At 36.4% G+C, this 18,867-nt stretch overlaps 1 protein-coding gene and 1 pseudogene across 1 annotated transcript in view; one reads left to right on the forward strand and one right to left on the reverse strand.

Annotated features, from left to right (window-relative positions):
* The window catches only part of LOC132001871 (transmembrane protease serine 11F), a 101,684-nt gene that overhangs the window by 20,177 nt on the left and 62,640 nt on the right, over positions 1–18,867 (reverse strand). The window contains exons 2-3 of the mRNA XM_059376842.1: positions 15,650–15,801; positions 13,860–13,978 (exon numbers count right to left, since the gene is read on the reverse strand). Of these exons, the coding sequence (XP_059232825.1) occupies positions 13,860–13,978; positions 15,650–15,801 (271 nt within the window). The remainder of the gene's footprint in view (positions 1–13,859; positions 13,979–15,649; positions 15,802–18,867) is intronic.
* Positions 6,306–7,061, forward strand: LOC132008244 (CUE domain-containing protein 2-like; annotated as a pseudogene).

The raw sequence follows: 18,867 nt of genomic DNA on the forward strand, positions 1-18,867 counted from the left end.
AATAGTACATCCAGTTACTATCCTCCACAAGCTTGGGCTTGCACCTTCCCTCTGGCTGGGAACTACATGCAAATTAAGTCCTCATGAAAGATCAGTAGTTACTGGATGCCGGCTAGGGAATCCCTTTCTAGGTCCACCCATGAAAATAAGTCAGGCAAGTTCTGCAGATTTTCTGCTACTGTCAGGGGAATATGTAACAACAGAGGGTAAATACAGCAATAAAACAAATCCCTGTCCCTTTCTCTTCAAGAAAACTTCCTGCTAGTTCAAAGGGATTTTCCCTTCCTCTGAACTCCTAAAATACTTTTAGTTCATGTCATATATATCTGACAATTATATTCTGTACTATGAAAGCTCTCATATTGCCATATTGTCTTGTTATCCAATCTATCTACTGTATACTCTTTTCCATGCACCAACTTTTAAATTTATTTTTATTATTTATTTTTTTATAAACATATAATGAATTTTTATCCCCAGGGGTACAGGTCTGTGAATCACCAGGTTTACACACTTCACAGCACTCACCATAGCACATACCCTCCCCAATGTCCATAACCTCACCCCCCTCTCCCGCCCCCCCCCCCCAGCAACCCTCAGTTTGTTTTGTGAGATTAAGAGTCTCTTATGGTTTGTCTCCCTCCCAATCCCATCTTGTTTCATTTATTCTTCTCCTACCTCCAACCCCACACGTTTCATCTCCACTTCCTCATATCGGGGAGATCATATGATAGTTGTATTTCTCTGCTTGACTTATTTCGCTAAGCATGATACGCTCTAGTTCCATCCACGTCATCGCAGATGGCAAGATTTCATTTCTTTTGATGGCTGCATAGTATTCCATTGTGTATATATATACCACATCTTCTTTATCCATTCATCTATTGATGGACATCTAGGTTCTTTCCATAGTTTGGCTATTGTGGATATTGCTGCTATAAACATTCAGGCCATGCACCAATTTTTATATACAAACTATATTATAACTCCAATAAGTCAATAAGAGAAAGACAATTACCATATGGTTTCATTCATATGAGGAATACCAGAGAAACACAGTGGATCATAGGGAAAGGGAGGGAGAAATGGAATAGGAAGACATCAGAGAGGGAGACAAGCCATAAGAGATACTTAACTATAGGAAAGAAACTGAGGGTTTCTGGAAGGGAAGTAAGTGGGGGTATGGGGTAGCTGGGTCGGGCATTAAAGAGGGCACATGATGTGATGAACACTGGGTGTTATATGCAACTGATGAATTACTGAACTCTACATCTGAAACTAATGATGTTCTATATGTTGACTAACTGAATTTAAATTAAAAAATAAACTCCAGGGGCGCCTGGCTGGCTCAGTGGGTTAAAACCTCTGCCTTCGGCTCAGGTAATGATCCCGGGGTCCTAGGATTGAGCCCCATGTCGGGCTCTCTGCTCAGTGGCGAGCCTGTTTCATCCTCTCTCCCTGCCTGCCTTTCTGCCTACTTGTGATCTCTGTCTGTCCGATAAATAAATAAAATCTTAAAAAAAAATAAACTCCAATAAGGAAGAAACTGTACTATTTAGAACTTGGTGTCCTTCACAGTCTCACACAAAATAGGTGTACAATAACATTTTCATTAACCAATTGATTCTCCAGTTATGGTTAATTATAAACAACACTGTGAAGAAAAATATGCCCACTTATACATCTCTTCATAACTCTTTCATTATATTCTGTCTCCTTCCTTTTTTTTCTCATTTATTTATTCACTCAGTGCAATTGACTAAGAATATTCTATGTTTAAGGCACTGTGACAACACCGGATAAAAATTATTAAGGAAAAAGTTGTGGTCTCTAGATTCATAGAATAGAAGGATAGACAGTAGTCAACAAAAATACATTAATTATAAGATGTAACTACTAAGAGTAAAGTAACATAGGATAATGACTGGGGGTATATCATGACTAAGTGTTCTCCAAGGAGGGACATTTAAGTGATATCTGAAATATCAGAAGCAATAAGCAAAAGAACAAGATCATGGGATGATCTTCCAGGGGGAAGGAACAGAATGTGCAGAGCATCTGAAAAGAAGGCCAATATGGTTAGAGAACAGTGAGCAAGGAGGAGAGTGCAGAAATTGGAGGAACAGTCAGAACCAGAGCGTTAAATTCTTTGGAGGACTTCATAAAAGGTTTGGATTTTGTGCTAAGTACATTTGGAAGCCACTTATGAAATTTTATGCAAAATAATATATAATATGTTTTTAAAAGATCATCTGGTTGCTATGTAGGCAGGATAATAGAGAGAGCCTGAATGGAGGCAAAGATTGTGGTAAGCTGCCTGGATGAGGCAACACATTAGCTAGGTCCAGGATGGAGACAGTGAATTAGAAGTAGAAACATCATTTGTGAATGGATTAGACATGAGGAGAAGGGAAAATACTATTGTAGCAACTAGATGGACTGTGATGTCATTGGCTGAGTGGAAAAAATAGGAATCAGAGAGTGAGAAAGAGAACAACTTAAGAATTGGATTTAGCTGGTGATTCACAGACCTGTACCCCTGGGGATAAAAATACATTATATGTTTATTTTAAAAAATAAATAAATGAAAAAAAAGAATTGGATTTAGATATAACATCAAGATGCCTATGAGAGATCCAAGTGGGAAATGTCAAGTAGACCACTGAATGCACAAGTCTAGGGTTTAGCGATATCTGGTTAGAGATTAAAATTTTAGAATTAGAGTTATTGTATATTCATCAGTACTCCTCCCCCCCCTTTTTTTTTTCCTGCTAAGAGAACCATTCTTTCCTATAGGAAACTCATTCCATATGGTCCAGACGGTGCTAAACTTGCCCCTTTTCCCATCTACCACAAAGGTGACACAGATTTATTCCCTTGGTCACACTGATTAATGTAGGATTGAGGAGATATTCCAACTTTGGCCAACTAGATTGGTTCTTCAAATTTTCCTCCAAGGACTATTATGGAAAATTGTCTTTATCTTTTCAATTAATACCTGGAAACATATGAATATAGAGTTGTAAGCTATATCATCTGCCACGTGGAGAAAGCCTGAAGACATAGTTTGGGCCTCTGAATCCCACCAGACCCGAAGTCAAATGAACCTCTAGATTTTCCCATCATCTCTCCTCCTTCCCTTCCTCCCTTCCTTCTTTCCTTCTTCTTTGACTTGTTCATTGGGTTTCTGCTACTTTCTACCCAAACTGTGCCATTTATTATGGGAATTTACAGAGCAATAGAAGAAAAAGAAGCAAAATCAGGATCATGTCTTGGATGATCTGGAGGCCTAGGCCAATAGGAATTATATTGTCTCTAATCACTTACAAACAAATAATTTTTTTCCTCTTAAGATATTTATTAAGAAGCTGAATTCACATACAGATGATGAATTGTGGTGAAAGAGGAATTGTAGCAAATATTTGTTTGGTAAAACTGCATTTACTGGGCAAACACACAAATGCTCCAACTTCTACAAGTGTTAATTGGTAACAGTTCATACCAACACTTCTCCAGAAGTGCTGTGCTGTCTTTGTCTGCCCTTGTCTGACTCGAGTACCTTACTTATTGATGTCTGGGAGCTTGTGCTTCGCCTTCCCTGGACAGTCCTTGTTGTATAACAGAAACAGCCCAGCCCTCTCACCTCTGGGTGCAATAATCTTCTGGATTATTCTGAGCATTGATTTTTCAAAGTGATGCTAATGATTCATTGAGGATGTAAAAAATATTAGAACTTCTATTTATATTTACTGTTAAATTAAAAAAAAAGTTTTCAGAGCACTGTCCCCCATGTGGGGAATCCTACCAGGAGTGCACTAATTACCTAATGTCTCCAAGGGGAAATTAAGGATCAGTCTGTTAGAATGATATCTAGCTCAGTGATAGTTTTAGAATAAGTTCTCAGTAATTCCTTGCCATATTGCTTTGAATTAAATAGTCATACTTCACTCATTGATTTTAACATAATGAAATTAATAACTCCTAGTTTAAAAAAAACAATTGTTATCTTGTTTTATTAGGCATTTTTTAACTCTGCTAAAAACAATGGAGCACATATTAATAAATAAATCCATTATTCAAACAAAACCATTCTGTGCCAAACCGTACCACACATCTGGCTCTGAGACTTCAGATGGGCCTTGAGGAAGGGAATGATACCAGAGAAAATAACTATCTGTAATAAACTATTGCTGAACCTAACATTGGAGCACCTAAATATATAAAACAAATATTAACAGAAATGTAGGGAGAAGTAGACAGCAATAAGATAATAGTACAGAATTTTGGTACTCCACTTGAAACAATAAACAGATCATCTAGTCAGAAAATTAATGCAGAAACAGTGAATTTGAAAAATGCTATAAACGAAATGGCCCTAGTGGACATGAATAGAACAATCTACCTAAGAGCAGCAGAATACACATTTTTTCTCTCAAGTGTGCATGGAACATTCTTTAAGATAGATCATATGTTAGGCCACAAAATAAGTCTCAATAAACTTAAGAAGATTGAAGTTATATCAGTTATCTTTTCTGACCACAATGGTATAAAACTGGAAATCAAAAACAACAGAAAAGTAAGAAAATACACAAATGTGGAAATAAAACAGCACATTCCTGAATAACCAATAAGTCAAAGAAGAAATCAAAAACAAAAAATTCTTTAAAAAAATAAAAAGACAAAAAATCTTGAGACAAGTGAATGTGGGTACACAACATACCAAAACCTTGAGCATTGCAGAAAAAACAGTTCCAACAGGGAAGTTTAGAGTGATAAACACCTATATTAAGAAAAAAGAAAGATCAGGCACCTGGGTGGCTCAGTTGGTTAGGCGTCTGCCTTTGGCCCAGGTCATGATCCCAGCCCCACATCAGGCTCCCTGCTCAGTGAGTAGTAAATTTGCTTGACCCTCTCCCTGCCCCTGTCTGCTGGCTCATGCTCTCTTTCACTAGCTATCTCTGTCTTTCACTCTCAAATAAATAATCTTTTAATAAAAAAGAAAATCTCAAATAAAAAACCTAAATTTATACTTTAGGAAACTAGAAAAAAGAACCCTAAAAACTAAGCCCAAAGCTACCAGAAGGAAGGAAATAGCAGAGCAGAGCAGAAATAAATGAAATAGGGACTAGAAAAATAATAGAAAAGATCAATGAAACTAGGAGTTGGCTTTTGGAGAAGGTAAACAAAATTGACAAATCTTTAGTTAGACTAAGGAAAAAAAAAAGAGAAGATGCAAATAAAATCTAATCTCACAAAACAAACTGAGGGTTGCTGTGGGGAGGGGGTTTGGGAGAAGAGGGTGGGATTATGGACATTGGGGAGGGTATGTGCTTTGGTGAGTGCTGTGAAGTGTGTAAACCTGGTGATTCACAGACCTGTACCCCTGGGGATAAAAATATATGTTTATAAAAAATAAAAAATTTAATAAAAAAAAAAGAATGAAAGAGGAAACATTACAACTGATACCACAGAGATAAAAAAAAGATGTTAGGAGACTTCTATGTCAATAAATCAGATAAAATAGAAAAAATGGGTACATTCATAGAAACATGCAATTTATCAAAACTAAGTTATGAAGATAGAGGAAAACTGAAGAGACTAAAAACAGAAAGGAAATTTGAATCAAGAATCAATAATCGTGCAACAAAGGAAAGTCCAAAATCAGATGGCTTTACTGGTGAACTCTACGAAACATTTCTTGAACTGATACCAATTATCTCAAACTCTTCCAAAAAATTGAAGAGGGAAGAAATACTTCTAAACTCATTTTATGAGGTCAGCATTACCCTGCTACCAGAGCCAGATAAGGAGACTACAAGAAAAGTACAGGCCAATATTCCTGATAGAAATTGATGCAAAAGTCCTAAAAAATACTAGCAAACCAAATTTAATAGCACATAAAAGGATCACACACCATAATCAAGTGAGATTTATCCCTGGAATGCAGGGATGGTTCGGCGTAAGTACATTAATAAATGTAATACACTACATTAACAGAATGAAGAATAAAAATCATATGATCATCTTAATGGGGACAGAAGCATTTGATAAAATTCAACATCCTTTACTGATTAAAAACTCTTCATAAATTAGGCATGTGCCTTAACATAGTAAAGGCCATATACGGCAAGTCCACAGCTAACATACTCAATGGGAAAAAGCTGAATGAAAAGTTTTCCTTTAATCAGAAACAAGAAAAGGTGCATTCTCACCACTTCTACTTAACTCAGTTTTAAAAATCTCAGCCAGAGCAATCAGGTTAGAAAAACAAATAAAAGCCATCCAAATCATAAGGGAAGAAATAACATGCATCTTCCTTTGAGATGGAGGACTTCACTGCGATTATGATGGCCTATGTGCTTGGCTTTGCCTACATTCCAAGGGGTGCAATAGAGCACATGATGCAGAAACTCTCATGGCAGTTCAGTGGTGCCAGGAAAAAAGAGAACCTGCCAACTCAGAGCTCTGAAGTCCACGGTCTGGTGCCTTTTTCCACATTGCCCCTGCAATGATCTGAAAAGCTCAAAGAAGAGGCTAGGGCTTCTCCTACATGGACAGCCAGGGTGAGGTAGCCAGTGCTGAGGAGGAGCTACTGTCAGGGTGCATGTACTCTTGGAGGTGTTCCCACCTTATTCAGTGGAGAAGACCCAGTGGGTGCTGGCCAAAGCTCAGGGAGACTTGGAAGAAGTTGTGCAAATGCTGGTAAAGGGGAAGGAGGAGGGGCCTCCAGCTTGGAATGGCCCCAACCAGGACCTGCCCAGATGCTTCAGAGGCCCTCGAAAAGATGAGCTAAAGTCCTTCATCCTGCAGAAGTACATGATGGTGGATAGGACAGAAGATCAGAAGATTTACAGCCCGTGCTCCCAAGGAGGTCCTCAAGAAGCTGATCCAATACATCAACAACCAGGTAATGAGCACCAAAGTGGTTTAAAGATGTGCAGAACCCTGAGGCCAAGGAGGTGAAGGTCACATACATCAACCTCAAACCAGTACCATTTCCACTGGAGGCATTCACCGGAATCTATCAAAGTCTCCCAGGGTCAGATCCTAGAGGAATATAGAAGCCCTATAACCCCACACAGGACCTGCCCTAACTCCTATCCCCCTTCTTTACCCTGCTTTCTATTCCTTGCCCCACAGCGTTAACTTCCTTTTGGAGCTGCCTGTGGAACAGTAAAGATGGCCCTGAGGATGGGTGGGGACAGGAGAAGTAAGGAATTTGGCTTCATAAAAGGAAAGTGAAAGAGAAAGAAAAAATTTACAGTTAAATAACATAAGAGAATCTTTCACATTTCTGAGAACGTATTACCTTAACAGTCTCTGATGATAAAAAAATAAAAGGTCAATAAATTGTTGTCATCATAAAAGATATTGGAACTAACCAGAAAACCCCTACTTGCTTATTATGTACAAATCCACATTGCATAAAATTTTAATTGTATTCATTGCCCTTTGAGAAATTTGAAGTAGAATGAGATATAGTGAAGAAAAAGGAAAATAAAATATTCAAGTATTTGGAGGTACTCTTATGGAAGGACATTTAGTTTTTTTTTTTTTTTTAAAGATTTTATTTATTTATTTGCCAGAGACAGAGGGAGAGAGAGCGAGCACAGGCAGACAAAGAGGCAAGCAGAGGCAGAGGGAGAAGCAGGCTCCCTGCCGAGCAAGGAGCCCGATGTGGGACTCGATCCCAGGACGCTGGGATCATGACCTGAGCCAAAGACAGCTGCTTAACCAACTGAGCCACCCAGGCATCCCGGACATTTAGTTTTGATTCTAAAAACTAGTTGTTAATTTTGAAATGGTAAACTTTGATTATATGCAAAGATTTTTGTTCAAGATGGCCAATTGACTATATATTCTCTCTTTTTGTGAAAACCCATTAAAATTATATTAAAGGTATGAAAATGGAGGTAAATCTGTAACACTGACAAAAACCAATACGATTTCTTTAGTAGATGACAGATTTAATTCTTTTCCTGAACTCAACAAGTGAAGTAAAAATAACTGATAAAATACGATGCAGGAAGTCACAGGCTGGAAGAAGATTTTTCACCCTCAGCAATATTGACATTTTGGGCCAGATAAGTCTTTGTTGTAGGGAGCTGTCCTGTGACTTGAAGGGTGTTTTTGTATCATTCCTGTCCTCTAGACACTAGAGGCCAGGAGCACTCCTTCCAGTGTGACAACCAAAAAATGTTTCCAGGAATTGCCAAATATCTTTTGGGAGACAAAACTGTGAACCCCTGGACCAGACTATGAGTCACAGAAACACAGCCAAGAAGAAAATCTATCTGCCCTAAAAACTTTAGGAGAAACTCAGCACTTAAAAATACCAAATACAAAAGAGAAGGGGCATGAAAAGAGATTACAAAAGCCAGAAATATTTCTATACACCAATAAAAACCAGTAAGAAAATGTTCTTTAAAAGATACTGATTAATAATGATAAAAAAGAGCCTCTAATATTACATTTAACCAATGATGAACAAGGCCTTTAAGGAAAATATTTCAAAGTTTTAGTGAAATACAGTAAATATATATAAATAAATGAAGATGTCGATTATTTCTCTAGACCTCTAGATTTACTAATCTCATAATCCAATGTCCTTATTGGACTGGAGAAACACAAAGGTCAGGATGAAGACAAAGATTGCAGCTATGTAGCTATGTGCCAGGGAACACCTGAAGTTACCAGAAGCCGAAAGAGGCAATGAAAGATTCTTCCCTAGTGCCTTCCAAGGGAGCCAGCACTGTTGATACTTTGCTTTCATATTTCTGGTTTCCATATCTGTGAGAGAATAAATTTCTATTGTTGTCAGCCACTAGTTTATGGTAATTTGGTACAACAACACTAGGAAACTAATACAACAGGTAACAACACTTATTGTCAAACTATAGAGGATAAAACATTGTAGCATTGACACAGTGGAAAAAAGGCTGATCAACAGAACAGATGAGAGAGCAGAGCGATATCCTGATACACCCATGGAAACTTGACTAGTGGCAGAAATGGCATGGCAGATCAGGCAAGAAAAGACTGATTGTTCAACCAGTGGTGCTAAGAGAAATGCTTATTCATGTAAGGGGGGAAATGAAATTAAATTCTTAAGTCAAACACATATGCAAATATCAATTCTATGTAGAATAAAGAAGACTTAAATGCAAAAAGGAAAAATGATTTTTTTAAGACTGTGATATCAGTCACAGAAAGGATTTCTTACACAAACACAAAGAACACTAATAATAAAAGAAAAATGATGTATATAACTATACTAAGATTCAGAACACTGTTCATTAAAATGTATTATAAAGAAAATGAAAAGCCAAGCCACAAAATGGAAAAAGATTCATTTCTCAACAGGAAGCATTCATTTCCCAAAAAATGTTTCTCTTTTTCCCAAAAAATGTTTCTGAGGATAAATTAAAAGACAAAATTATAAAAGGAAATGGACATATTACAGTGTATGTTCAGTAAAAAGATAAAGAAAAAAAAGAAATAGGCAAAAAATAAAGAGTACTATCTATAAAGGACAAATGGTTGATAACCACTGATGAACATTATTAATAATAGGGAAAATTAAATTAAATTCATACTGAGTTACTACTGTACATACATAAATACATACATACATGTATACATACCAACCAGTTTGGCAAAACTCAATTTTGTAGAAAATTTTGATGAGGAGGTAGGGCAACACGAATTCATTCCCTGCTGGTGGTGGTGCAAATGTCTACAAACCCCCTGGAAAACCACTGATCAGAATCTGCTAAAATGAGCAAAACCTATGACCCAGCAAATCATCTGCTTGGTTTATGACCTGGGAAGGCTCTTGCACATGGATAGGAGCGCATGCACTAATTTGCAAGGATGTTAATTAGCTGCATTATCATAATTATAAAAGTGAAAATAGCTGAAATATTTGTCCACCTTAGAATGAATTAATAAATAGTAGTATATTCTTTCTAGGACATTCTACACAGAAGTGAAAATAAATGATGTAGCTATAGTTGCATGCATCAGAATGGGAAAGCCTCAAAGAAATAATGTTGAGTGAAATAACAAAGTCACAGAAAGAAATAATATGATTATATTTACATAAATTTCAAATGAGGCAAAAGTATATAATATGCTATTTGAGTATGCATACCTTGGTAATAAAACAATAGAATGATTAATTCCAAATTCAAAACAGTTTTTAACTATGAAGAAGAGAGGAAAAAGAACATATAGCAGTTTCCTAGATATTGGTAAGGTTCTATTTCTGAAATTTGGTGGTGGGTTCTTAGATATTCACCTTAAAATGTTTTACGCTCTTTCTAAAGTCTAGTGATATCCCAACAAAAATGAATGAAAGAAAAAATACCAAATACCAAGACACATCATTACAAAATCTCAGAAAACAAAAAGGAGTGTACAAAGTTTCTGGAGAAAGAAGAGATTACTGAAAAAGAAACACAACTTCTCGTATAATGAGAAATAAATATAATGAGTAATAAAAGTGAACCAAAGCTTCAGGTGGTCTGAGGGAGAATGATTTTTAATTTAAAGGTTTACATTCAAACTGTCACTTGAGTGGACTGTAGAACAAAAGATTTATTCAACATAAAATAATGAAATGTTCTCTCCCATGCACTTTTTCTTTAGGAAGGTGCTCGCGGACATAACCCACCATTATCAAGGAAAATATGAGATGCAGGAAGCAATGGCTCACACACACTACAGCAATCCTGTTGGGACCCAGGTTACCTCTCTGAAGGGGACCTAGAAAGCAACCAGTTCAAATTGAAGCTGAAAGCATAAAGTTTTGAGAAAGAAGAATTAAAGAAACAGTAAGACTTTGGACATATCTGAGGATATAGTAAAATAACAGAGGACTTAAATGAATGAGTTCTATTCAAAATTGCTTTTGGGAACACTCTTGTGCAGCAACACTAAAAACACTGTTTTGTTAAAGGAAAAGCACTATTTAAATAGCTATGGAAATGAAAATACTATTCATTGCTTTTCTTTTTTTTTTTCAATTTATTTATTTTCAGAAAAACAGTATTCATTATTTTTTCACCACACCCAGTGCTCCATGCAATCTGTGCCCTCTATAATACCCACCACCTGGTACCACAACCTCCCACACCCCCGCCACTTCAAACCCCTCAGATTGTTTTTCAGAGTCCATAGTCTCTCATGATTAACCTCCCCTTCCAATTTCCCCCAACTCCCTTCTCCTCTCTAACTCCCCATGTCCTCCGTGTTATTTGTTATGCTCCACAAATAAGTGAAACCATATGATAATTGATTCTCTCTGCTTTTCAATATTTAGTATCAACCCATATGAAGATTAAATGAAGTACTTTGCTACATTGTTAATACGTCAAAGAAAGGAAAGTACAGTGAGTGGAGGGTTGAAGTGCTACAGTCATCTTTTAATTGAGCTAATAAATAATTATACTAATTCAGTCTTCTTTCTATACAGCTATTCCTTCATTGTTCCAGAATAACTCTTGGAAGCTTTAAGGAGTACACTCTAGGCTAATATACTGGGTTATGCTAAACAAATCTATGGTCTCCACAGACATGGTTTTCATGGGACAAAAATGGAAGACTATTTTATTTGACTTTCTGCTATGGTAGGTAAAGATTTAGTTTGCTAATATACTTTGAAAATTAGAAATGCCTTGATAGATGCACAGTTCTCAAGGGAAAACATGAGAGGCATAAGTAGATTTGAGATTGACATTAAAAATTTTAGATGCAGGCACCTGGGTGGCTCATTCAGTTAGCCATCTTTATCTTGATTTTGGCTCAGGTCATGATTTCAGGGTCATGAGATCCAGTCTGCACTGGGCCTGGAGCCTGCTTGTGAATCTCTCTCTTCCTCTCCCTCTACCCCTCCCTGCCCCAATCGCTCTTTCTCTTTCAAAAAAAAAAAAAAAATTACAGGTGCCTATCTTGTATGTGATGCTTTACATGCTTTTTTAAAACATAAGTAAGAAAATCATAAGGCAAACATGGAAATCATATATTATTTCTTAAAATTTTTTTTTATTTTTGAGTTTCAGAGCTCTTTATTAATCTTGGAAATAAGTACTATATGAGGTATACAATTTGCAAATATTTTTCTCAGTCTGTGGCTTGTCTTCTCATTCTCTTAAGAGTGCTTTGTAAGAGCAAAAGTTTTAAATTTTGACAAATTAAATTTGTCCCATGTGTCATTATTTTTCTTTTTTTTAATTTATTTTTTATTTTCAGCATAACAGTATTCATTATTTTTGCACCACACCCAGTGCTCCATGCAATCCGTGCCCTCTATAATACCCACCTCCTGGTACCCCGACCTCCCACCCCCCGCCCTTTCAAAACCCTCAGATTGTTTTTCAGAGTCCATAGTCTCTCATGGTTCACCTCCCCTTCCAATTTCCCTCAACTCCCTTCTCCTCTCTAACTCCCCATGTCCTCCATGCTATTTATTATGCTCCACAAATAAGTGAAACCATATGATAATTGACTCTCTCTGCTTGACTTATTTCACTCAGCATAATCTCTTCCAGTCCTGTCCATATTGCTACAAAAGTTGGGTATTCGTCCTTTCTCATGGAGGCATAATACTCCATAGTGGAAAAAAGACAGTCTCTTCAATAAATGGTGCTGGGAAAATTGGGCAGCTATATGTAGAAGAATGAAACTCGACCATTCTCTTACACCGTACACAAAGATAAACTAAAAATGGATAAAAGACCTCAACGTGAGACAGGAATCCATCAGAATCCTAGAGGAGAACATAGGCAGTAATCTCTTCGATATCTGCCACAGCAACTTCTTTCAAGATATGTCTCCAAAGGCAAAGGAAACAAAAGCGAAGATGAACTTTTGGGACTTCATCAAAATCAAAAGCTTCTGCACAGCCAAGGAAACAGTCAAGAAAACAAAGAGGCAACCCACGGAATGGGAGAAGATATTTGCAAATGACAGTACAGACAAAAGGTTGATATCCAGGATCTATAATGAACTCCTCAAACTCAACACACACAAAACAGACAATCATATCAAAAAATGGGCAGAAGATATAAACAGACACTTCTCCAATCAAGACATTCAAATGGCTATCAGACACATGAAAGAATGTTCATCATCACTAGCCATCAGGGAGATTCAAATTAAAACTACATTGAGATATCACCTTACACCAGTTAGAATGGCCAAAATTAGCAAGACAGGAAACAACATGTGTTGGAGTGGATGTGGAGAAAGGGGAACCCTCTTCCACTGTTGGTGGGAATGCAAGTTGGTGCAGCCTCTTTGGAGAACAGTGTGGAGAGTCCTCAAGAAATTAAAAATAGAACTTCCCTATGACCCTGCCATTGCACTCCTGGGTATTTACCCCAAAGATACAGATGTAGTGAAAAGAAGGGCCATCTATACCCCAATGTTTATAGCAGCAATGGCCACAGTCACCAAACTGTGGAAAGAACCAAGATGCCCTTCAACGGACGAATGGATAAGGAAGATGTGGTCCATATACACTATGGAAATCATATATTCTTATGTTAAAAAAGTTGAAGGAAAATGAACCAGGACAGAAAATCAAGAATTAAAAGTAGGAAGCACATCTGTTTCAACCAACACTTTTCTTGGTTGCTAATTAGTAGCCTACTCTAATCTACATATGTTTAATGGTATATAACTTTAAATATTTTACATATATTAAGTTATTTAATCCTCACAACCATATGGCTTAGATAGTATCCACGTTTTTCATAAGAAGAGTTTGAGGGATGGAGAAACTAACTTCTTACAGCAACCACACTGAAAGTGAAATAGAAAAACATGTGAACTTTTAAAATTTCTATTAGCCTTACCATTCTCTCAATCTGATGACTCCTTTCTATAAACTCTCTTGAGCTTTTCATTCCATAATTTTCTTTGTATTTTATATTTGTGATTTTAAAAGAGGCAAGGTAATAGAATGACTTATCATCTGAAAGGCAAACATAAATAAAAGATCCATGCTTAAATATAATCAGTTTCTATTTTCCCAACCCCAGGAAATAGGTTTACTATAGTGCAATTTATTTCTTCTTGGTACAAAAGTTATTGTGGACATTTTTCAAACATTTTGTAATTGTATTATCGTATCCAGCTAAAATAGAAAATTCAGGCCTCCAAGTACACTTTAGAATATTTTTTTACAGTGTTTATGCATATCAAAATTTTCATACAATTGGACATGCAAAATGAAAAATAAATATTGAAAGCAATTGCTGAAAGTCATATAAAAATGATCAATTTCCTCAAAGAACTATACCACAGATTTATCTTAGGTAAGCTGTGTTGTGAAGATACATTGAACAGGCTATCAGTTTTCTCTATGCTGCTAATAAATATTAGTATTCATTGTTTTCACTTTTTGCCTATTCTTAATTCTCAGCAGTCTACTCTTGACATACCACTGAAAATTCCATTGTCAAGGACAACATTTGTAGTATGTAATAGCTACCTTTTTTAGGGTCTTTTTACTTTTCTTTTTTTAAAATCTTGATTGTTTTTCAGCCTTAATCATATTGCCTGAAACCCCATTTTAGGCTTTGTGGACCCATATTCTAACTTTCTTCCTCCCTGGCCAAACTTCAGTGACCTTGGAGAACTCTTTATTTCTACTGCTATCCTTAGCCACCCGCTGTTCAATCCTTGCTCAGGTCATGTAAATAACCCCTTCTGGGTGAGCCTAGTAGGGATGTGCTCAACCATCAACTATTTGTTGATGTTAAAAGATCAACTAGGTTGGTGTACCTGGGTGGCTCAATTGGTTAAGCCTCTGCCTTCAGCTCAGGTCATGATCCCAGGGTCCTGGGTTCCGGCTCCCTGCTCAGTGGGGAGTTCACTTCTTCTTCTCCCTCTGCTCACCCTGTCTCTCTCTCAAATAAATAAAATCTTCAAAAAAAAAAAAAAATCAACTGGAGCACATTCACATTTTCAGGAGTTAATGTGAACAAATAGTAATTCCAGTTGGGCAACAACAAACCAAAAGTGATTAGGACCCCTCCACCAACAGGAGTGAGGGGAGATTGGTAAAGAGAAGATGCAGAAGCAAATCAAGGAAATTATTTGATTGGCTATAGCTTAAGCAGCTGCTTTGTATTGGTTTTGGAACAAAAATATGAAACTGGGTACATGGTATGATTTGTCTTTAAAGATTAAGATTTTCACCCTTCTTATTTTAAAGCTTTATCACTTTTAAAAATTTTTATTTATTTGAGAGAGAGGGCAAGAGAGCAGAGAAAGGGAGCACTAGTGGGGCTGGGGGCAGAAGGAGAGAGAGAAGCAGAATCCCAGCTGAACAGTGATCTTGATCCTAGAGTCACGACCTAAACTGAAGGCAGATGCTTAACTGACAGAGCCACCCGGGTGCCCCAAAACTATATCGCTTTTAGATTTGTCTGTCCATGTAATGTTTGTTGCAAGTCTCACTGGCTGGAAATATGTAACACTGAACTCAATACTGGAGCAAACAATAATTTAACATCAATAAGAGATTAGTAATTAAAATTTTAATATCATGCAAATAGTATTTTTTATACGAGAGAATTTCAAGATATTAAGTCATAGAGCACTTAGCATTAGGCAATAGAAATGTGACCTGGATACTTACCCTGAACAACAAAATGCGTAACAATACCAATTGCAATTCCTATGATTGCTACAATTGCCAAAGTGAAAAGAGCTAGACGTATAGGATCCCAAAACTGCTGTCTTCTTTGATATTCAACTCGTGGGTAATCAGCTTCTGAAAATTCAAGTGGTCTGTGATAATAGAAACAATAATAAAACAATAAGAAAGTCATTATGATTCCACTTTATGTCCACTTGTTACATTCCTCTAAAAAATAGTTTATACTGCTAACTAATAATAGGATACTTAGATCTTGAAAAGAACACAAGGATTTAATTTGTATACACTTTCCCAATACCCCAATCACAGTACAAATTTTGGTTAAAGTTCTACTGATACTGACATTCAAGTGAGAATATCTTCCTATGGCATTTTGTCTGACATATTAGCAATTTGATATTTGAATGGTGAAACACAAAGATTAAGTTATTAAAAAGGTAATTTATAAATAACATTTTCATATTTTAAAAAGGGAGTTTCTAGCAACAGATTTATACAATAATCTCATCAATTCTACTTGATTAAAAATTAAAAAAAAACCTTTATATGTACGAGAAGAATCAATGAAACAAGATGGGATTGGGAGGGAGACAAACCATAAGTGACTCTTAATCTCACAAAACAAACTGAGGGTTGCTGGGGGGAGGGGGTTTGGGAGAAGGGGGTGGGGTTATGGACATTGGGGAGGGTATGTGCTTTGGTGAGTGCTGTGAAGTGTGTAAACCTGGTGATTCACAGACCTGTACCCCTGGGGATAAAAATATATGTTTATAAAAAACAAAACAAAACAAAACAAAAAAACACCTTTATATGAATACTTTTTTAATGACCTTAGGAATTTTCTTAATAATTTCTTTTAAAAGTAGCAACATTACTTTTGAAGACCTGATTATGGTTCTTCATATTTTATTAGCACTCCCAGTGAAATCAGAAATTGTGAATTGTACTTGATAAGACTCCAGTCCCGAAGAAGACTATTTCCATTTGACTTTTACCTATACCTGCCCACATACTACCTCCCCACTCAAAATATCTTGTTATTAAGATTATCTATCTTTTGATTATTTATTAATCAAAATTTGTTAACTTTATTTTCCAAATAACAGAATAATATTCAGTGTTTAATATAATTCAAGTAAGATATTTTATATTTTTAATCTTATTTAACAATATTTATTATAAACTTATTAATTAAATGAGATAATAGCATTCTTAGAATGGTACCTACCACACAACAATGTTTCAGGAGCAGTTCTAGATGCCTAGAGATACAAAGATTTTAAGATATACCTTTTGCTTATTGGAAACTCCACTCTTTTATAAGAGGATACAGACGTAGAATCAAGTAATTAATATATAGTGTGAAATGTGCCAAAATAAAACTTGATGCAGGAATAGAAAGCAATTAACTTTTTGGAGGTCTGTGACAGGATGTTTTATCAGGTGACATGATTCAACTTTGAGTGTTAAAAGTTCTCCAGGCATAAAAAAGGAGAAAAGAACAGAAAAAAAATTAACATGTGCAAAAAAGGGGGAATACTAAGGATGTGAAATGGTATTCATTACTAATATAGTAGTCCCCTTTCATCCCCTGGGAATATGTTCTAAATCCCCAGTGGATGCCTGGAATTGTGAAGAGTGCCAAACCCTGTTTTTTTCCTATACATACGTATGTATGATAAAGTTTAATTTATAAATAAGGCATAGTAAGAGATTGACAATAATAATAAAATGAGCAATTATAACAATACACTGTAATAAAAGTTATATATATATATATGATCTCTCTCAAAACAGCTTACTACACCATGCTCATTCTTCTTCTTGTCATGATGCGAGATGAAAAAAATGCCTCTGTGATGAAATGAAGTAAGATGAATGATACAAGCACTGTGACTAGCATCAGGCTACTACTACTTTCTGACAAGTCAGAAGGAGGATCATCTGCTTCAGGTAGAACATAGGTAACTGAAACCACAGAAGGTGAAGTCTCTAATAAACAGAGGGTGTGGGGGGTGCTACTGTAATTAGCACTGGGAGTGAAAATATAAAATACTGCTTTTGCCCTTGAGGAATTTGTGGTCTCCAAAGTATGTGCATGATTGCATTCTTTCTCAGCACTACTGTACTAGAAAGAGGATATGCCAAGGCTGGTGGGCTGATTGGGTCATGAGGAGTCCCATAACCCAAAGTACAAAGTTTGAAATTGACTCTGCAGAAGACGGGGAGCCAATGTAATCAGACTGAGAATTTAGGATAATCGCAGGATGGGGATTAGAGCAGGAGTGCAGACAGGAAGGCCAGTTTAAAGGTTATTTTGAAGGTCCAGGAGAAAGATGGTGAGGACGATGCATGAGGACCTGAGCCAAGGCCGAAGCATGGGGTGGAGAAGAGATCAATTTAGCTCCAATTCTTGACATTTGTTGGCTGTTTACTTAGTTGTGGGACAAGGAAAGGATTAATGGCTCCCTTGTTTTGATGTCTAGATAAGTGATTGTGCCTCTCGGCAAGATGAGAAACATTAAAGGAAAAGACAGTGATTTCAATTCAGACATCAATGTTGTTAATAATGACCAATGTGCTATCCTTACACTTGGGTCTGAGCCAAATGGAAAGTACCCATTTAATGCCTTTTTCTCTTTGACTTATTTTATTTCAGTTGTGTCACTGACTCTAATAAAAGAGTCAGTTTGCAGGACTCTAATAAAAGCAACTGTTAAAGTTGACACCACACAGCCCAGAACAAACAAAAATTTATTAGTATCCCCATATACAATACTTCCTTCCTCACCCTAATTGAAGTCTCCATCTACAAAATCTGTGGTATTAAGTATTCTTGATTATTTAGTTTGTGGATATTTTGTTTATCACTTTTTCTTTTCTCACTTCCTTTTTTTCCTAAGTTTTGGCGATTTGGTTGTTTTTATCTGAGCCCTTCAAGATGCAAAAAATGACAAGATTCAAATTCTGTCAAATTTGGGGGGTTATAAACACACAGTAAGTCATGATAACATTGCATCATGGTAAAGAAGATTTTTTTATTCCTGACATAAATGTTGCTGTTCTTTGAATACATGAAAGATGAATGAGAGGAACACAGTCCAGATCCTACATCCGAATAATCATTTGCATACAAAAGCTAAATAATTCTGAGATGCAACTGTTGGTTCCAGTTCAAGATGGCGACCCAGGAAGAT

Source organism: Mustela nigripes, chromosome 1 (genome assembly GCF_022355385.1).
Source record: "Mustela nigripes isolate SB6536 chromosome 1, MUSNIG.SB6536, whole genome shotgun sequence".
NCBI classification, from domain to species: Eukaryota; Metazoa; Chordata; class Mammalia; order Carnivora; family Mustelidae; genus Mustela; species Mustela nigripes.